Genomic DNA, 22861 nt, shown 5'->3' on the forward strand with positions numbered 1-22861 from the left:
TAGCATGTTGGTGAGAATTTAATGGGCTATTCCAGTTATACCCCTATGGAAGATATGATGTTAATATTCTGCACAGGGAGTGTGAATTTCAAATGGGATTACCAGGTTGGGTGACTGGGCTATTCCAGTTGAAAGTCATATACATTGTACCCCTGGTGGACAATATGATGTTAATCTTTCACACAGGGAGTGTGAATTTCAAATGGGGTTACCTGAATGGGTGACAAAATCCACACCCATCTGGTATTACTTGTAGAAATTGGGAGCGAATCTTTGTCCAGTATGTTGTATTTATTTGTTCTGCCTTAGCATGTTGGTGAGAATTTCAAGTTAATCTTTAACACTGGGAGTGTGTATTTTAAATGGGGTTACCTGAATGGGTGACTACATTTAAAACTCACACCCCTGCATTAGATTATGCCAAAAAAGACAAACATTTGGAGGGTCGGTGGGTTGAGTATCTTTGGTGGGTTGATCCTTTTTTTTTTCCCATGGGCTCTTCCTTCATTTTTCCTCCATTTTGAAAAGGCTTGTATTGAGGTGTATCCTTCGTGTAAGAGAATACCAAACAAATCCCAACTCTAACTCTAACACTAACCCTAATCCTACCCTAACCCTAACCCTAATTCCTAACCCTAACCCTATTAGTATTTTGTGCTCTCTTACACTAGGATAAACCTGTATTGACAAATCCTTGATATTTTTACGGTAAAAAAATGTGCATTTTTGGAGTGAATTTACATGGAAATACTGCTTGTTTTTAAACAAAAATGCATTTAATAAATAAAATAAGTGAATTTATAACAAATATAAAATGGCCTTGATATTATCTAAATTTAAGGTTTCTTCTAAAAATGTGATTGAAAAAAACCAATGTGACCCAAGATTTTTAATTTTTTTCGGTCGGTCGATCGCTGAGGGCAACCAAACATTTTTTTTTGGCCTTAAGGTCAAATGTCTTCCATAGGGGGTGTAGAGATTTCAACAAAAATAGCACAATATTTTGGCTATTGTTTGTGTTTTTTTCACAAATGTTTGTCTTTTCATTTATTTATTTATTTTTTAATCGTTGATTTTATTTTTATTTGCTCATTTTATTTATTTGTCAGTTGCATATGTTGGATATTACAATTCTTTTAACCCTAATAACATAATACACTGCTAACCCCTGCTATAGAATAGAACAAAACAAATCTCAAAAATAGCCTGTACACAATTAAAGAACATCAAAGGAAATGTCAGCTTTGCCGCACTGGTCCAGCAGTCCAGCAGTGTGTAGTCAGTGGGGTAAGAGAAGAGCCCCCCATAATGTCTCATCTCCCCTGCCAGCGCTGGCCACCATGACAGTTAAACTATTTAGACCTTTTTTACCATTTTCATAAAATCCTCTACCCCCAAAAGTCACCTCCTCCATGCTGCCCCCTACTGGCTACACCACTGGTCCTGCACATGAGGAAACTGGGCAATTCATCACTTTCAAATCCTTGTGGTCTAACATCAAATATACCCTATATTTTAACCCTCACAGCTCACATTAACATGAAAGATGCACCTGACACAAGTGGCGTATGAAGCAAAATATCCAAAAGGAGGCAAAATTGCAAATTATCATGTTAACTTTCTTCAAAAAATTCACTATGGACTGGGAAAAACGCACATAAACCAAGAATTTGCAGTTTTCATGCTATAAAGTAAAATGAACCAACATAAGGTTAATTTTGACCTGAAACAGACTAAAAGAAGATGCATATTGTAAATTATTGGCAAGTTTGTCCCAATATTTCATGCACCGGGGGCAACTTGCCCTCCTACCCCTGGGTGCTATGTCACTGCCTGATCCATTTATCGCCACTAACCTTACCATACCAACAAAACCTAACACCCTGGGTGCCTATTCTTCTGCATGGCAGGGACGGCAGGACATCTCCACCAGGGTTCCCGCTAGGTCCAAATATTATGGGGGTCCAGTTGATCCCCATAATCTGTAAAATTTGACAACTTTGAGGTCTCAAGCAATTTTGCGGGGTCTTTGGACACAAATTCGGACACAGTTATCACATTTTGGTCTCATTTTCAAAATTTGAAAAATATGGAGTCCCTCATGAGTTTACTGTGCTAAAAGACCCCAGAACTCCACTTAATAATGCCCAGGATGGTTATGATTAATGCAAAATAATGTATCTAACTAAATTTCTATTTAAAAAAAAAATTTAGTTATTAAAAATTGATGAACAGTGGCAACTGACAACCACGATCAAACTACATTACATTACACAAATTCCATGCTGGAGGAATCTCAAAAACATGTTTTTGTACAATGAAATCGACTGCAATAGAGTAACAATACAATATAAGCAAAGAAAAGAAAACGTTTTGAAGAGACATTGTTATCCAAATGCAATTACGATATTTTCCCACTATCCAACAATAGAACAATACAGAAAGCAGGAGCGACTGAATTAAAATTAAAGCCGAGTGGAGTTGTCAATTGAAATACAATGCAAGTATTTTTAGAATTGGCCCCTTGTATATTTGATAGATATCTATAGAGAGGAGGGAGGGAGAGAGTGTGAATGGCGGAGACAGAAAGAGATAGTGGATTTTGTTCATTTTGAAAAATTCCAATTTCAAAAGTTGTTTTACTCATGTTTTAGTGACGTAAATTAACAGAAGGGGTCTATGGCCCCTGGTGGGGGCCTGGGAGCAAAGCCCTTGGAAGCTCTGGACTTTAAAATGAAATTTAGATTTAAAATGAAGCCACAGGAAATGATTTTTTACAGGGGCTTCTGAAATCCACATGAAAGTTTAAATTTTAGTGACTTGAACATGTGGTGCATGGTTTCATTATACAATTTACCCATTTTATTTGACCAATTTCCAAATTAGCTTCTTTTTTTTTCATTATTAATTGATTTTTTTTTTCTTCATTTAATTTATATTTTTTTCAGCAATTTTTTTGCGGGCCATTTGAAATGTACTAGCGGGCCAGATTTGGCCTCCGGGCCGCCTGTTGCAAATCCCTGACCTACATCAATATGGCAAAAATGTGCGGTGACGTAAAAACAAAATTGGCCATATGCAAAACCTTCCGCATTTTTTTATATAAAATGGTAGAGTGAATATTAGCCCATTACGAAGATAAAGAGAGTAAATGAGAGTGAAAGGGAGAATGAATGAGAGAGATAGAATGAGAGGGGAAGGAGAAAATAAGGATAGAAGGAGTGAGGAAGAGAGATAACAGAAAGCAGATATGAGAAAAAGAGAGAGCCATCTGAGCAGAAGCATATAAGAGAAGAGTTATACACTAGGGTTAGGTAGCAGTAGCACAGGTTTCCTGTAGTGAAGGAACATGTACGTACATGCATGCGAGCTGTGTTTTCCACTAGCAACGTATGGTAGCACAGCAAGCGACACAGCAATTGATAATCGCCACTGCCTAGCACAGTGTGTGATGTGTGTGTGCACTTAGCAGGCAAATTATGTTGATATCACATATGATATAATGAAAGATATGTTATATAAGATCAATAATGAATGAGATTCTATTTGTTGGTATAAATTATTTGAAACATTTCACCATTTTTATAAGAAAAACAAATAGTTGTATCTAGGAATATTTGTAAATAAAAAGCGACTCTCTCAGGTTTTGTTCTTGGGTGATTTTTTTTCAAATTTTCAAATGAAAAATTTGACACAAACTAATTTTAATTGAATCTGCTGAATTTGTTTAAATTCTTATTTCAAATGCATGAGCACAGACTATGCTGTAATAAAAATTGACAACTTGAACAAATATTATTGTAGTTTTATGAAGAAACGTGACCTGTTTAATGACAAAATCATCTAATAGCTCAGTGAATCAATTCGTGGAGGCATATATTCTATCAAGAAATTCCCAACTTCTCCTTAGAACGTCTTGCCCTTGGAAATAAAGCCAGAGTTTCTGTCCCAATTCACTCCCAATATTTTATCCCAAGGTGCAGTCTGTCCTCCTACGACACCCACCCGACCGCTCACATGGCCCTGACTGTAAACCACCACAAAATCCTACCATCTCTTGCATGAAAAGAAAACCCCTAAATTGCCTTCATTGTTAAGTGGGGCAGTAGGAGTCATCCAATGGGAGAAGGGCAACCAGGACTAATTGAGGGGGGCGAAGAGGGGGCACTGGTAATTTTTCTATGGAATTTGTCAAATTTTGATTATGCCCCCATGCCCCTACACCAATGTGGGGTATAACATAACTTGATCGCGTGTGTATCACACATGGACGCTTTTGTCTCAAGAAAGCCAAATGCAGGGCCAAATGGACCATAGCAAATATATTCCAGTACAGTCCAACCTCTCTTACTCGGACCTCTTTTATATGGATCTCTCTGTTATCTGGATATGTGATCTTCATAGAAAAACACGTTTTTCATGTTTTGAAAACTTGATTTCAAGCACTGAAGCATTTAGAAGGACATAACTATGTGGCATACATAACTCAAATACATATTTCAATGTTAGCACTTCAGACATTCAATGCAGAATTACATGTAATTCATTTATTCAGATTTTTCATTTATCCGGCCAATGCTTGGTCCCATGATCATGGCCGGATAAGAGAGGTTGGACTGTATCTTAAAATGTGACACAATCTGATTCAACCAGGCCAAAGGAGGCATTTGTGACAATTGAGTTTATTATGCAGTATGCACAGTAACTAAACACAGCCAAAATAAAAAGTCTCCACTAGTTCCATCCCCATTTAATCAGAGCCTGATGAGTTTATGGCAAAATAATTCATATAATAATTTTCTATACACTTTCCTCGCAGGTTGATACCAAATTTGATATCAAAAGTTTAATCATCGTGGCGCAAGAACCGTTGTTTGGAAATTCGTGCAATTTTAAAAATGACATAGGGAATTGTATCACGTAGCAGAGCTAGCGTGAGTGCCAAGAATTACGTCGCCTGAATAGACCGGCAGGTTAAAGGTTTACCCATGCATGTCAAAATGCAAATCAAATACCCCGCTCTTTCAATTGTGCGCAGGCAAGTGTACAACGATTCCTGTACGGGTTGCTTTAGGCCACATAATAAGCTGATACCATGCATTGGATTTTGCATGGTCAATTCGTAATTTATCATTTTTGAAATTGCACGAATTTCCAAACAATGGCTCCTCTGCTCACAATGATTAAACAAATTTGGTATCAACCTTTGAAAGAAAGTGTATAGAAAATTATTATATCAATTATTTTGCCATACACTTATCAGACTCTGATTAAATGGGGATGGAACTAGTGGAGACTTTTTATTTTTGCTGTGTTTATGTGTGCTACATGTATTGTACTGCCACATTCATTGCAACCTGGCATACAAATGTCGCTATTGCCGCCTTCAGCTTGGAAATATCAGATCACTTCACACATTAAATACCAAACTAACCTTATTAGGGGATGGCAGAGATTCAATCATATTTTGCAAGAGCTCTCCATTACAGATGGGATCTTCCAATGACCTGCTGCTGAAGGTGTCAAGAAGCTCGGCGCAGAGTTTGTTGGTGAACAGAGGTTCAGGAAGTTCTCGTAAGTAGTCCTTTAACATGCCTGTGATAAGCAGCAAATATATGGTTAAACACTGGACTCACAAATGTAAAATCGGGATTAAAAACCTGTTCTATGAACGGACGGGCTTGCTAAGTAGGATCGATCATTCCAATTTTAGATTGTTGTTGTTTTTGGAAGAGGCTATGACCCTTAAAAAATCACAGAAAGCTTGACAATTTTTGCAAACAAATTGCACAACCATAAATTTCAAAATATTTCAGATTTTTTCAAAAATTTCAGTCAAAAAAAATTCACTTTGGCCACAAAATTTTGTAATTTTTTAATTCCATAAAGCTTAAAAATAAAAATAAATCCTCAAAAATACAAAATCTGGATCATTTGGGCCCACAAAACAGGGTTGGGCTTTATCCAGTCAGCTTATGTAATTACGTATTCTCTTTAATTAACGCCCCCTCTAATAAAACATCTTTTCACAAGTGATTTGAGTTTGACAGTGGCCAAGTATTCCAATTTTTTGAAGCTTTTACTACCTTGAACTCTCAGATCACAATAACTGGGGAAAATCAAAAATTATTGATACTGAGGGGCCAAAATATTGATTTTGTTTTAAAATCCTGATATCAATGGTCCTTACATATTCCATTTTCAGTTTAATTACCGAATAGGGTGCAACTTGCTAGACTTGAGTCCAGTCCTCGTTTACAGAGTTTAGGGTAAGGGTTGAGGTAGGGCAGACTTGTAATAAGACTAGTAAAGTTGCACCCTATTCAGCAGTCGCTCCCCATTTTCAATTATATTCATATTGGGCTCACCTGTAATGACATTAATATCTGGATAATTGTCCCTAGATAGATCCACCATTGAACTTGCTGTATCAAACTCCTCTCGTAACCTCTTTTTCCTTTTGGCTGATCCACACACACGGTACACACCCACATAATTGAGTCCTCTGTCTTCAATTTCATCCACACACTTTTGGACTATAATCGGGACGTTACGCCCCGAATTCTCTCGTTGAACCACCACATCGAGTTGTACACCAAACAGACCTTTGCGGTCTAACGACGGTACACGCTTTAGCGTTGCGTGACGTTCTGTGAACGTTAGCACCATGTAGATAACTCCCCGGGGTTCCATTCGTAATCCAAGTTTGAATACTTCATCTTTTGTTTTCGCTTGCATTAGTAACTGTGAGAATCTTACAACCCCGCGATGGCACGGTTTTCTTTGCGTCCGGTTCCCATAAGTTATAAGTGTATGTCATCACCCTCAAATCATGTGACTTTTCCAAATCGATTTCAAATTTCTCGTCCCAGCAGAACTCTTCGGTTCCCGACACAGTTGCTGTCTGCGCTTTATGCACTGCATCAACCTCTACGACTGCGTACAAATCGCGCATATCTCTTTTTGCGGCTAACGAGGACGCCATTTTGCGACCCCCGTATAAGTGAAGTGTCAGAATCCCAGAGCACGGAATATGTCGAGGTCGTACCTTGGTTACAACGTCACTTTTGTACTTATTAAATTCTGTTAAGTCCATATCTAGCGGTTTACTCTGAGAGGGAAGTCTTGTCTTTTTATCAGGCGAAGGCTTCGGTATGTATTTCGGGTCACCTGTATTTAAGTCGAGTTCTTTATTCCTATCCAGCTTCTTTGCAGCTGCATGTTGCCGGCGCCCTCCTTGCGCCACATTGCGCACTAGGCTTGAGAGTCGTTGCTGTTGTTTAAGTAAGTCTAGATATGAGGTGCGCTGTTTTTTGCTACCATTTGTTGCAGAGTCTACTGATTTCCTCGATGTACTTGGAAAGAAAGAGTCGAGAATTGCTGACCTTGGTCTTGGAGATTTTTCTGCAAAATACAAGAATGTTTATTAATTCGTTATATTTTAGGCATAATGAACACATTACAATGTTTTTGTTTTGATTTTTCTCCGCTTCATATCTACTTGTAAACAATATAATATTTATATTCTGCAAAAAGAATGGACAAGGATAATAAAACGAATGGAAATCTTTTTACAACTAAAATGAACGTCCATAAATTCAAAACATTACATTCATTTTTTTGTGCGTGTCTAATAGACACATTCAGTTTTACAAACACTTGATTTCAAGCTAGCGTTATAAAAAAATAACACTGTCAGTAAACTGATCGCCCCAAGACTCAGATCTCCTACTGGTTACAAACTCCCCAAGAGTTGGTCAAAATAAGGTCATGATGTATCAAATCACATACTGAAAAGGTATGTTCATTTACCTCTGTTCATTTACTATAAAATGTTTAATGAATGTTGTATTACAATCTCACATATGTGACTCCTCGCCACAACTGAGCCCGGATGTCGCCAATCATCATTTTTGAGATATTCAACCAAAATATTCTGCTTGAAATTAGCTTTAAAATGATGTATATCATGTCTATAATACTTGACATTTAAGTAGTGAAAAATCAATAAAACAGTCAATAAATCCTTTCTTTCCTATTGTTTATTGTTAAGTTCGATGGAGCATATCTCAATAGTGGCACTGGCGACATCCGGGCTCAGTTGTGGCGAGGAGTCACATATTACAATGGTTACAAGATTGCACCAAAATGGTTACAAAAAGGGTACTTTTTCAAAATGTTCTCAAAAAAATGTACAAAATTGCCAAACCAGGGCAAGAACCCTCCCCTTGGTTAATCAAATAAATTTGCTAATTCAGTAATACCGTACTTATATAACCATGTATTATGGAGCAATATGAGATGATACGCATGAATTGCAACTCATTTCCACAGGTGTTTGAAATTGACTTTGTTTACAGCAAGCAATTAGCAACATGGCTTGTACCACTATGCTTCCATGTTTCAAACCTTCAATATGGGTATTCTAAAACAATGCACAGTTGCACACAGCAGATGCTGAAAATATTTTACGAGAAGAAAAAAGTAACAGAATTCAGTATTCATAAGGAGATAACTAGGGACGATACTGGCAGCTAATTTTTTGGACCTTTTTCTTGGACAAAAAAATGGTAAAAAGCAGACCTTTGCAGATGTGTTTTTTTTTGGGGGTGCTATCCTCCTGCATACGGGCCTTTTAAACTTAAATACCAGCTCTGAATGCTTTAGAATGCTTTAGTGCTATGTTATGAAAGTTAAGATGGACATCATGAAAAACTTGTAATTCAGGATTAAAGAACTAGCATATATATCCTCCCATTTAATTACAAAAAATAACATAAGTCTCAAGAACCACCCCACCAAAAATATAGCATATATCTTGTATCAATCAAATGTCATTCCGGGTATTATCTTAAAAATATATTTTTAAATTCCACATGAAAATGAATACCATCAAAAAGAAAATCAAATTCATTTGTCAGGCATTCACCATAATCTCATACCCAACAAGTTCACGAAATTGAAACCAAGACAAATGTTCCATGCCAGGCAGCCAGGCAGTATTCGTTCATGATAATAATAACAGCACTGCACTTACACACTACAGGCACAGGGCTCGCTAACACATACATACGTACGTACACACAGACTGAGTTTGGTTCACTCTCTAGCAAGCGAACAAGCAAGCAAGCGAGCATATACCTATATTTAGCCTCAGATGCCCCTACTACTGGGACTAAAGATGCAGCACACAACGTTTTTAGATTCAAACGGGATATTTTCGTTCTCCTATCTCTCCCGCAGCAGCAACTCAGGAGGAGGCATAGTATTATTGAGACAGTACATGTTTGCATACAGTAATGTGTGGTAGGTCGGTGGGACCAGTGTATATACATAACGCAAATAAATTTCAAAATTGTTGCCTCTTTTTATTACAAATGTTCAAACTTTTGAAAGATGCGATGGATTTTTTATGCATGGGGGCCTATTTAAACACTGCAATTTAATTTTTAATACTGCAGAGATTAATCTTACCTCCAATCCATACCTCATCTGAGATATATTGACAAGAAATGCCTTTAAAAAGCTGTGCAAATTATAGAATCTCTATTTTCCAAAAATATGTTGATATTGAAGTTCAGGGATGAAAGTCCACTTTTGACAAAGAGCCTGAATAAGCCTGAAAAACAGCATGAAAATGACCAGAATGGACCTAAAACAGGCTGAAATTGCCTAAATCTGGACAACAAAAAAGCCTGAAAACTTACATCCCTGGGAAAACAAGAAATATCAATTTTTTTTTTGCACTAAAATATATGACACATTTTTGGGACCACTGAAATATTTTAAGGACAAGCAGTGAATCTATCCTTCGGTTGTGAATCTCCGACAACCGTCATTATTTTCCTTATTTCAGACACTTCACAAAACCAACCACTGTCCTCAAAGGATAATTATTCACCATCCATGGTCCATCAGAAATGTACCTGTTTACAACTTCCAAAATTATACAATATCTTATTCTTCATGATTGTGTATAATATCAATATTCCCATTTATCATATCATTTTCATATTGCATGATATTTATCAATTATGAAACACATTATCCACAACTAAAGGTAAACAATATCTAAAATCCATAAACAAGAAAGAGGCCTGTCTATTAGTATTATCCATATGATGGGCAGTACCAGCCATCATTGATTTTCATATTATGGCGGTGACCGGCACTATTGTTCTTTGGAAAAAGAAAGCTGCCAGAAAAAAGAACAATCTATACACTTTCTCAGACTGCAGCACTGTAAACAATTAAGACTAAGAGTCGCAACAGACTTTTTAGTGGATCGGAATATTCAATGTTACAACATGTCTTTATTATTCAGAGTCAAATTTGGACAGTTCCTACCAGGTTTTTCTAAGCAAAAAGTTTCAGAAACTCACTAAAAAACTGTGAAATCAAATGAATGAGTTACAACTGTTATAACAACCACAATCACTTCTTGGATCTGTTTTTTTTTTTTACAAAATGAGAAACAAGTCGGTCAAACTGCAATGAAAAACATATCCAATATAGCACTAAGCAGGTGACGTTGTTGCTGCACTTTTTTGCAACTAAACAAATGCTTTTCCCCAAATATTTCAGAAGCAAATTACTTTTTTTTGTCTGGCTAATTTGATTGAATTCTTTTAACACTTAAATTTTGCAGACTTTCAAACAGGTTTAAATTTTGCAGACTTTCAAACAGGTTTTAATTTGTAATAGGTTTTAATTTGTAAGTCTGCTGCATATTTAGTTATATTAGATAGAATTTGAAGGCACTAAGGCAGTGCCGCAGTGATACAGGCACAATTTGCAGGAGCGGGCAAATAACTTTATGTGTTGGTCCCATGTTACATTTTCAAAACTTTGTGATTCTTTTTAAACTGACTTCATATTTCATAAAATGTATGAAGGAGTGCTGTAAAACCACATCTTCTTATATTTTCATTTATAATATGGTGACACATCTCCATCAGAAATATTAGCAAATAACCTACACCCACTGAAGGAATGCTTACAACTAAAATGAGTATTTAATACATCTAATCACAGATGATCAGACAGATGTCACACATCACACAAAACCTACATCCCTCTTGCCTGAATCATAACAGGGATACCTTGTCTATCTTTTCATCAAAATATTTCAAATAAATTCATAAATTTAATTTACTAATAAATAATTTCCACATCTCTTGCCTAACTCATATCAGGGATGCCTTGTCTTATCTTTTCATCAAAATATTTCAAATAAATTAATAAATTTAATTTATTAATAAATAATTTCCACATCTCTTGCCTAACTCATAACAGGGATAACTTAATATCTTATCTTTTCATCAAAATATTTCAAATAAATTCATAAATTTAATTTATTAATAAATAATTTCCACATATCTTGCCTAACTCATAACAGGGATACCTTGTCTTATCTTTTCATCAAAATATTTCAAATAAATTCATAAATTTAATTTATTAATAAATAATTTCCACATCTCTTGCCTAACTCATTTATAACAGGGATACCTTTTCTTATCTTTTTTATCAAAATATTTCAAATAAATTCATTAATTCAATTTATTAATAAATAATTTCCACATCCTGATGTTTACAAAGGTACTGCACATGGTGCATATTCTCTGCAGAACTGGAAAAGCGAAGTTCAGTTGTTTTGTTCAATATTGCATAATATAAGTACAAATTTAATCCCTCAAGCCCTCCCAATTTCCTATTTTGATTTTCTCCACACACAGCCATTAAGGGATCTAAAATGAGCGTTTATTGCGTTTCGACAGTATTTTTTGTGGCACATGAGAGCACCTCAGACCTATCGATTGCATTCTGAATACTGAAGCATGTCTTTCTGATATCAAATAATTTTCATTTTTTAAAATCACAATATAATACAAATTTTATGACAAATTATAAAAATTGATATTTGTCGAATTTTTGATATATAACAGTCCTCGGTAAATTATATAAATCTAATGATATATTCTGAAAGTGTATGTAGCAGGGAGGAAAAGCCGACGGTCAATTGAAAATTTTGACCTTTCATATTGAAGATATGGATTTTTTCCCAAAAGACCTATTTTTTTTTGGTGTTTTGGGAAAAAAATCCATATCTTCAATACTGAAAAGGTCAAAATTTTCAATTGATCGTCGGCTTTTCATCCCACCTACATACACTTTAAGTATAAATCATCAGATTTATAAAGTTTACTTCAAGTACTGTTAAATATCAAAATATCAATTTTAATGATTTGCCATAAAATGTGTATTAAATTGCTGTAATTTCAAAAATAAAAATTATTTGATATCAGAATGACATTCTTCGTATTCAGAATGCAATTCGATATGTCTGATGTGCTCTAATGTCCCAAAATAAATACTGTCCAAACGCTCATACCCCAGCCCTTAATATTATAAGTATATACATAAAACTGTCAAAAGCATGCACAATTGTACATGGCACAGAGTTGGTATTTCTACTTCCATCTTCCCCAAAGATTACAGACTTTGTTAATTTTATTCAAAACAAATTTATCATTCAACAATATCTTTAAGGTGGTTCTACACCTCTTGGTAAATTTGTGACTATTTTTGCATTTTTCTTATAAAATAATAACACACCAGAAGTTATGTATATTATAGAGGCAAGGAATCCAGTTACTACACTGGAATTTCAGTGACTCAAGACAAGCGGTACGTTATTTATGATAAGAAACAAGGTACCGCTAGAATGTACCTCATTTCTTAACATATATAATGAACCACTTGTCTTGAATCACTGAAATTTCAGTGAAGTAATTGGATTCCTTGCCCCTATAAAATACATAACTTTTGTTACCAGTGTGTAGTTATTTTTTGAGAAAAATGCAAAATTAGTCATAAAATTTATCAGGGGGTGTAGTACCACCTTTAAAGCAAAATTTCTGCTAAAATCTTACTTTTAATCATGACTGGCCATCACTAGGATCCACAACATGCTCATCTATCTTTAACCCCAATACATTTGCACATTCATTGAATGACCTTTGAAAATTTAGGTACAAAAACTCATACTCATCAATTTGAGGTCAAATTTTGTACTATGATTGTTTAATTGAGGTTATTGGACTATGCCATAGGGATGAGGTCATAGTGGTCCATATAGTGCATGAAAAACAATAAATATGGATGTGAATTATTAAGATGTAATTGATTGTCAAATATTCAAATTTCACACCTCACTTGTTGTGGAACCAACAAATTAAGGAATTATATATCCCTATGGATGCCAAACATATAATTTAGTAACATTATGGGAAATAAACCATATTGGTTTGTTTCACAATAGATTTCACACGTACCTCAGGCTTTTTGACAACTGCAAACTCTTATAAGTTCCAAAAATGTAGGATAAGTCACATTATTGAGTGAATTCCTGTTTAGTAATGTGCTTATAAGTTATATGTGACACGGTCTAACAAAACCAGAAACAAGTCGAATTTTTGGCATTTAATGATTTGAATACAAATGTAAGTACTAGACAGTAAACTTTAAAATGATACCAACATTATATAAATAGCATCAATACTTTTCAAAATATATAGATAATTTTGTAAATGATACCTTGATATTTTTGCCAAATTGCTATTCTGAGTAATGGGCCAATTAGTTTCCTGCCTTACAGAGGATTGAATAGGGATTATCATAGTTCAACTGTTAATTATTGATAAAATAAACCTCTTTTTAATAGGTACTTCCAAGGATCTGAAAGTCCACTTAGTCCCACATCATGATCAAATACCATTAAATTGAGAATTCCATAATTTGAATTTTTTTATGGCTCAAAAACATGTCTGGAGACTTGCTCCAGGTTTTGTCGGAGCTGGTCACATATGTGATATAGCCCACCAAGAGTTTATATTTAATTGTTGCTGTTCAATCCATAATATTGACAGCTTCATTGATAACATATCAGGTGATGACTCCTGTACTTGAACCCAAAGGAACTGATATGTACAAATTGTGATTAAATTATTCAAATGCACGTTTCTTACTTTTGCTAATTTATATCATTATGCGATGCTCAATATGTTACCACACTGTTTGTGGTTTACAAATTATGACAAAATTTCTATTGTTTGTAAAATGATTATGCATGAAAATTACTTCAAAAAGATTATAGATGTGCTTTATAGATGTGTAGGTTGAAGCATCATTGAAGTGAAGAATTGAAGTGATCCACATTCATCATACATGCCCCCTGTGCCCCCCCCCCCCTTGAGGAGCTGGAACTAGTTCTATACTGCCCCCGTGAGGAGCTGGAACTAGTTCTATATGGCAGTATAGAACTAGTTCCAGCTCCTCAAGGGGGGGGGGCAAAATAGGTGCATGTATGATGAATGTGGATCACTTCAATTTATATCAAGAGGGATTTATTCTTTTCCACATTTTTGTGTCTCTCTAAAATAATTTCCTAATTAGGCAACAAAAAAAACAGTCCTTTTTTACAAGCGGACAGACTTTTGAAGCAGGATTAGTCAGTTGTGATTTTTTTTTTCAATTTTTTTTTTTCTGAAAAGCTAAAATGACCCTGAAATATCATCAAAAGGTTTAAAATTTTTGATCATTTTTTACAAATATATTTGAAATATTTTCTGTAAAAAAATGGCTGACTTCACATGATTTCAACAAAAAAAATGTTTCTACATCTCCCAAATCCCCAAAATCTAAATCAGTCAAGCACATAGAACTACGATTGTTTTTCCGTCACCTTATAAGAATTCTTTCCATCAGTGTTTGGGATGTACTATTGGTAAAAAAACATCTACTGTTGATGACGACAGTTATTTGCTGAAACATCCATGAATGAGTACTTTGAAATCATGCAACACAAAATAAAGACATGCAAAAATTTTTTTTTTAAATTCAAACAAAAATCAAAATTCTTCCATTTGATATGCAGCTGTCAAATTGCACTTCCTGTTCAAAGGTCATGTACACACAGCCATTTTTCTGGTCAAACTTCGCATGTCTGTCTGCACAATAGACCGCAAGACAAACCAATTGATGTACACTTGGGCTCAGACATAAATTACATAAAAACAAACCAATAATCAAATAGAAATTTTAATTGAACTGTTTGAGAGTCCTTCCACCATGTACAGAGGCCAAGGTTTATAACATGATGATGTTCCGAGTCTGCATGATACAATTTGTATGTTACATTCCCAGCAAACACAAACCGCTTTTGAAACATTTTAAAGGGTTATTTTGGGTTTTGGTTTCCGTAAAAATGTTTTAGTACCACTAATTGTCGGGTTAAAAATTAAGATAGCTTCATATTTTACAATAAAGTTTTCAAAAAATGTTTCTGAATGTTATAAAACTGTTTTTATACCATAACCTGAAACTTAAATGTTTTCTGGCAACCTTTTCTAACCTTCTGCGAATAATATTCATAACATTTTATGTTGGCTGGGTACAACTCGAATTCGGCAGCTTTGCACCACATTTACTATGGGAAGTTTGTATGTGATATTAAGTTCCTACGTTTTTGCAACTTTTTTTGGTATCAATATTTTACATGTGAAAACTGTTTCATTCCATTGATGTGAAAAATAACCATTATGTATCAGATGCCAGAAAATCAATTTCAAATTTAACCCCTTATCACACCTGGGAGCAGGGCTCGAAATAAGGTGGGCCCAAGGGCCCTCGGCCCCCGAAAATCAGTGAGGGCCCACAAAAGACACATCCGGCGGGCCCAAATGGCCCGCAAAATTTGTGGCAATTTTTCTCACTTTTTTGTGGGGTTCATAGGTTAAAACCAATGGCCCAAATTCGGGCCCACAAAAATTTGTGAGGGCCCTCAAACATTTAAAAGATAAAGGGCCCAAATGGCCCTCAGAAATTCTGGCTTATTTCGAGGCCTGCCTGGGAGTGCTGTATTTTCATACTCCTCAACCCCAAAATATGCCACTTTCTTGCTCATTATGTTTAACTTGAAAATTGTTCCAATGTTATCCATACAAGATATAGGAGTCATTCTAATATCAAAAATAACATAATATATTTCCAATCCCCAATAATTAAAAATATTGAACTGTTACAAATTACATACATACACATTTGAAAGCCAATTAAGCATTTACAAGATGATTGTAATAACACATTTTACTAATTACATCACATGTTTACCAACATCTGCATGAGAAAACAAATGGGTGTCATTTACAATAAACGTAGATTCCAAAGATAATTATTGACCTAAAACAAATAGCAACAGGAAGACTTATATGGCCATATTTACCAATGCAGTCACTCATAAGTAATAAGCACTCCTTTTTGGAAAATGATCCATAAGAATCAAATATGCATAGCTATATTCTGAGTAGAATAAATCTGATTCAACCATGGGTAGCGCTAGAACAAGGCGCTCCAGAGTCTGAGGAACCCCCGAACTGGCAGAAAATCTGAAGTAGGGGGTCTGTAGTAAAATATGGTGAGTCAGAGTTGCACAAATGCAGTATAAATAGTATGTCTGCAGTAGCGCTATCTAGATTGAAAAGCTGGGGGTCTGCAGGAACCCATGAACTCACAGAATTTTTTTTAAACCACCCCATCCCCCAACATGATACATCTTTTTATTTGAAACCAATCCTCTTGCATCCCATGCAGTACCATAATCTTTCTTTGTTTGCTATGCTAATGTTAAAATTGTTTTAAAGAAGTAAATGTTATCCAAATGGTTACATTTCAAGCTATTTCAGCATATCACACATCAAAGCTCCCATAGGGTGCCCTATTCCTTTTTTAAAGGAATTTTTATTTAGGAAACCCTAGATCTCTCCCCAGCCTGCTCGCTCTTCCTATTATGCTGCTGCATGTTGAGGTGTGGCAATGCAGAAACAATAGCATAAATTATGGTGAATCCAGCACCTTTTGGCAACAGGATAATTTCATGGTACAAATTTGCCATATTGAAACTAAAATGGTGAAATATGGTGCAAAAGTGAAACAAATTCGTACAAAGAGCACAAAAATCAGCACTTTTTAAGCTAAAATGGCCAAATGTAAGGTTAATTAGGTCAGAAACCCACATCATACATCAACATTGTGGGGATGATTGTATGGACCATCCCCAAGTTTTCCAAAATGAGGGACTACCCCCCACACGGATTTACGCTTGTGAAAAAAACAAGTTGGAAAAAGAGGACAAACTGTTTTTGGGGGAATGAGAAGTGTAGGAATGTGTCGGACAGCAATGTTTGCAGAGTATCTTTTGTGGGACCTGAGAGCACATCAGACACATCAAATTGCATTCTGAATACAAGGAATATCCTTTAGATCATGCTGATACCAAATAATTTAGATTTTTCGAAATTTGCAAATCATGTCTAGCTCAAGGTCCATTGCCATAAAAAAAAAAAGCGCATCTGTTTATCCTAGACTTCTAAATATGCCAAATGAAGAAGCTACTGTGTTCTTCACCATGTGATTGTGAACTTGTCATATTAACTTGTCACATATGGTACAAATACAACGAAGAAGAAAAACTAGCTCACCCCTGGGATCAAATCACATACATTACTACCATAGGTCTACTGGTTTCCTGATCCGCCTCTGGAAATAAGGCTCTGGATCATTAAAGGGTGGGAATGCTCCATTTAAAGGGGTATGCAATGTATTGTAATTTGTATGAGCCAAAATTTTCACTGTGATTTTATTTTTGCAGATTTTGTGATCTGACATAGGCCCGCGAATTAAAAACCATGCAAATGTGTAAGATAATGATGCAGCTTGATAACTACAAAATTTACAACCGCAAAATCATCACCTTGCTAATACTAGTATATTGTTGAACCTTGCAAGAGCAAAAATATCTTTACACAAAAATATTGGCTTGTACAGTATATTATTTCTCCTTGTCTGTTTCTATTTATTTAACACTTTCTCACTCCTTTTGTTTATAGTGTTGAAATTATTATTGGACCCAGTGGCGTGCGCAGCACATTGAAAGTGGGGGGGGGGGGCAGGTTGTTCGGTTCCCCGAATGGAGCCTGATTAGGAGTGTAAGGTGCGGGCAAAATCAGTCATTTCGGGGGATATGACTGATTTCCCCCGAATGACCAACAAAAGTGGGGGACGTGGCCCCTGCCCCCCTTTGCGCACGCCATTGATTGGACCGATATCTAGGCACTGTGATTATAGGTACATGGTAACTGCCTCACCAACTATTCGAACTAAAACTGTGACAATGTTAAAACTGTTGAAATACTAAGAAATTACAACTTCAAATTAGGTACAATTTGAGACTTCACTGAAGAGGAAAGAAATAACAATTACAGTGTTCATGGCCATGATTTTCAGGAACAGTAAGAGCAGTGGGTGGCATTTGAACTACATGTATGAACAACCAAAGGTGCTGAAATGAAAACGGGAATTTGACAACATTTCAAGGCCAGTTCTCTTGCAACTGATACAACATGGCAGTCCCAAGCGGCACAGTTCATCAACAATCCCAGTTCATGTATGTGATTACAAAGTTGAGTGTTGGTAAGAAATGTTGAGACAGAGACTGAATTGAAGCGACTCAATGAGAACATATTGCAAGTGTCACAATGCGCACTCATGGGGGTGGTGGATTGCCACCTCCGCGACGAACTTACAAGTTGCCTAGTCACGTCTCTTGTCTCTCTCTCTCCCAAATTAGGCCACTTGTGAGTTGTGACTGTAAAACACATAGCAACAATGCCTTCAAACCATGTTATCAAAGCAAGTCGTGTGGGAAACTGGTAGTATTGTAATATCTTATTTTCAATGCACAAAGTGCATGGGGTACATGTATTGATCTATATTTTTGGCAGTTTGTTTAAAATTTGTTTGTTTTTGACAAGTGTTTGTAAGGGGAGGAAGTGTGGCCATTGAAGTTTTTTTCTGAAATTGCCATAGACTTGTCAGACTACTGGTCCACTCCAGTCCTGATGTGCATGTGACAGAGCCTCCATGGCACCATAGACTCTGAAGACACTATGGCACAAAGCAACTGCAATTCAGTAACCCTCCTAAGACACATCAAGGCTGGCCAATCTTTCGTCCAAGCACGCTTTAGTTTCACTTTGAACTCGTCATTCGCTGTCGTTGTGAATATGTGACCCCTCAGCACAACTGAGCCCTGAAATCGCCAATCATCATTTTTGAGATATTCAACCAAAATAATCTGCTTGAAATTAGCTTTAAAATGATGTATATCATGTCTATAGTACTTGACATTTAAGTAGTGAAAAATCAATAAAACAGTCAATAAATCCTTTGTTTCCTATTGTTTATTGTTAAGTTCGATGGAGCATATCTCAATAGTGGCAATGGCGACATCCGGGCTCAGTTGTGGAGGATGGTCACATATGTCATACTTAAGTTACTGGTTCATGCTTGATTGGCACACCTGCTAGCAACCTCCTGACTTTTGTGTTGCGATCATTTGGATTGTGGTTCCGAACACAAATAGCGTGAACCAGATGACCTGGCAATGATCAATTGCAGAAGTTGGTAAATCGAAATGATCATGACACAAAGCCTATGGCATATCATAATTTGGAATAGGTGTATGAGCCTAGGCTTGAACCAGTAACCAATGGATACTAATGTGCACTACATCAGCGAATTAACCCCCTCAAAAGGTGGTTGACGGTGAGGTCTCCTCGCATCACCCTGCATTCACCTCCACCTGATCTGTTTCTACTGGGCAGTTACCTCATATTCCTCACATCAACCTGAATTAACTCAAATTCACTGGCAATCTCTTGCTCACTAGAAACATGCTGATTATACTCCCATCCCCAGCCATTGATAATAAGATTACAAAAGGTGAACACAGTTCTTAAGCCTAGTGGTTAACAGTTAGATTTGCTCAATAGAAGAAACCTGTCATCTGCTTTCTGAAGTGTGAAAAATCAATACCTAATTCCAACATGATGATCAATATTATTTCTAACAATTGCACACAGGGAGCTACTTGTATTAAGGGATGGGTTCTTTACTTCTTCCTATTTAATGCTTAGTGAAGAAACTAAAAAGGGGTAACATGTTAGTTTATTTTTTTAAAGGCATGGATAGCAATGTTTGCACAGTATTTTTTGTGGGACCTGAGAGCACATCAGACACACCAAATTGCATTCTGAATGCAAGGATCGTCCTTCTGATATCCAATTTTTTGTCACATTCGCGATGTATTTGATGGCAAATTATTAAAATTGATATTTGTGACATTTAACAATAACAGTCCTCGAAATAAACTTTATAAATCGATCAATATGTACTTTAAAAGTGTATGTAGCTGGGAGGAAAAGTCAACCATCATTTTTTACCGGTATACATTTTTTTTCCAAAAAGACTAACATTTTCAGGATTTCAGATTTAGATTTGTAACATTAAAAACAAAACATGAAAAAATTGGACCACGCCCCTTTAAAAGTGTAAAATGTTGGCGAGTGTGAAAAAAGAAAAGATAGTAGGGCCTACTATTAATAAAAGTATGATCAACTTAGATCAACTCACAAAGCAGTTTATGGGAAAAACACCTTCAATTTGATCAATACAAATATCTTTAAAAACAAATTGACTACAGTACCTGGAAATAAATAGTAACCACACCACAATCCATTGATTTCGCAAAATATAAAAAAAATGCCTGAATATCAAAACAAATTTATGAAACAAACAAATCAAGTCAACAACTTACTTTCAAGTTCATTAGTCTGGAAAATTAGATCAAGGATTAGATTTTCTGAACCACAAAATAAAGCATCCGGCCAGGCTGCAATTTTATTTCCAAATTTTATTTAAAGGTATAAAAGTGCAAAGACCATCCATTCACTAAGATCTTTCAATCTATATGCTGTAATTTTTGCTAGGGTTTATATTTTTGCAAATTGCGAAAACACAAAGCACAGGAAGAAGAAAAAAAAAAGTAAAAATATGAAATTGTGTCATGTACATGTATATGATATATTTGTTTAGCATTATGAATGATATCAATTTGTGGCAATTTTTGACCATTTTTATGGGCATGGGTTCACTTGTTAAAAAGAGATCGTCATAATTTAATTTCTACATGCATTCATCATCATAAGGGACCGTTCACAAACACTTGTTAGGCGGGCTGATGCAAAAAGGGGCCCTGAAAATTTAGTTTTGACCTCCTAAGGAGGTGGGGGGCAGGGCCCTGAAAAAAAAAATGACCACTGGGAAAATTGAGTTTATATGCTTTTTTATGGGGTTGACCCATAATTTTCATGTCAAAAAGGGGCCCTGAAATTTTTGAGATCTGAAAAGGGAGGCCCCAAAAAAATTTTGCGATGAAATTATTTTGCATCAGGCCCCCTCTAACAAGTGTTTGTGAATGGTCCCTAAAGCATTCATGCATTCATCATATTAGCATGAAAGATATGATTCAAATCATTCTTTAAACTTTGCCAAGTAAGTCTAAAATATGCAAGAAATACCAAAGATTATAAAAATATTTATTTTTTCGATCTCATCAAACTAGCTTAGTTGGCCTATTCCTACTGCATGGTCGTTCTCAAAATGGTGTCAAACAAGGAATCTATCATGTGTAGCCGAGACCCAAAACACCAACAATCATGATCAAGCAAGCATGACCCAATACCAACCAATGTAACATAATATAATGCAAATAAGCAGAGTGCAAACCTAGATGGTGCTTCAAAAATGTTAGATTTCCAAGTTCAACAAAAAATTACAAAGAGCCATTTCAAGGCTGTTCTTTGTACTACATGTATAGTTAGAATGGCGCATCAATTTGAATCGCAGACTACATGTACCCATCTTCATTCAGGCATTTATAGTACATTTTGACAGTGGAAATAAATAGGTGTTGCGATCATTTTCCACTTGGCTAACCAGGTAATCAGGTGGAACTGTTAACCAACTAGCCAAGTGCTTGTGTTATTGTACCAGTCTATTGTATGTTGTCTATTGTATGCACTCAATTTTCTGGGTTGGGGCTTGCAATGAATACATGCAGCCAAGAATTGGGTTTCCAAATTTATTATCTCCGAACTTGTGTGTATTAAAATAGTAAAAAGAAACTGGTTTGCCCTGTATGGACCAATTTACCGCTTCAACCTACTCCCAATTCCACAAAAATACAGTGCTCACTTACATTTGTTTGGACTAAAAAAATATTATCCTGTAATTCCGGTTTTACCAAAAGAAACAAAATCCTGTAATTCCGCTTTTACCAAAAAAACAAATGGATCCCAATTCCCAATCCTTTACTTATTGGCAATGCAAGTGAAATTTTAATACCGATACTTACTTAATTTGAATGAAAATGGGACAAAAAAATGAAATTGTGCATGTTTTCTTACAATTTACACAGTAATATTTCAAGTGACCAGTCCTAAGCTGCACCTACTTTTAAATGCACCTGTAGGTCTAAATTGTATCAAACGTCTGAATAAATTTAACAAACCTTCCGGCATAGATTACTATGCTTTTGACTTCACTTCTTAAAAACGTGTGTGAATTCCTAATTTTTACTTCAAATTTATCATTTTCATAACCCCTCCCCCTTTCAAAAAAAGAGTGGCCCAGGAATTAAGCAGAGTTACTAAAATACCAAACTTTGATCTGTAGTGAATAAGGAAGTGATACTGCCTACAAAATCCAATCAATGATTAAATTGCATTGCACTTTGCCCTTGTCTGTTAGCATTGCAGTATAAATATTTATTCATCATACAACGCAATTATACATTCCATTATTTCTAAACATTTCCGCACCCAATTCTGAGGAAATTTATTACCCCGGTTTATTACCTGTTAAAAATCTTTGCAGTTAAATGATTTTGAGAATGAATGTGACA

The 22861-nt window shown here is 35.7% G+C and overlaps 1 protein-coding gene across 1 annotated transcript in view; it reads right to left on the reverse strand.

Moving 5' to 3' along the window:
* LOC140141116 (rho GTPase-activating protein 100F-like) overlaps positions 1-22861 on the reverse strand; it is a 54033-nt gene that overhangs the window by 20241 nt on the left and 10931 nt on the right. Inside the window, 3 exon segments of the mRNA XM_072162901.1 lie at positions 5435-5595; positions 6369-6787; positions 6789-7404. Coding sequence (XP_072019002.1) covers positions 5435-5595; positions 6369-6787; positions 6789-7404 — 1196 coding nt within the window.

This window comes from Amphiura filiformis, chromosome 19 (assembly GCF_039555335.1).
Source record: "Amphiura filiformis chromosome 19, Afil_fr2py, whole genome shotgun sequence".
Lineage (NCBI taxonomy): Eukaryota > Metazoa > Echinodermata > Ophiuroidea > Amphilepidida > Amphiuridae > Amphiura > Amphiura filiformis.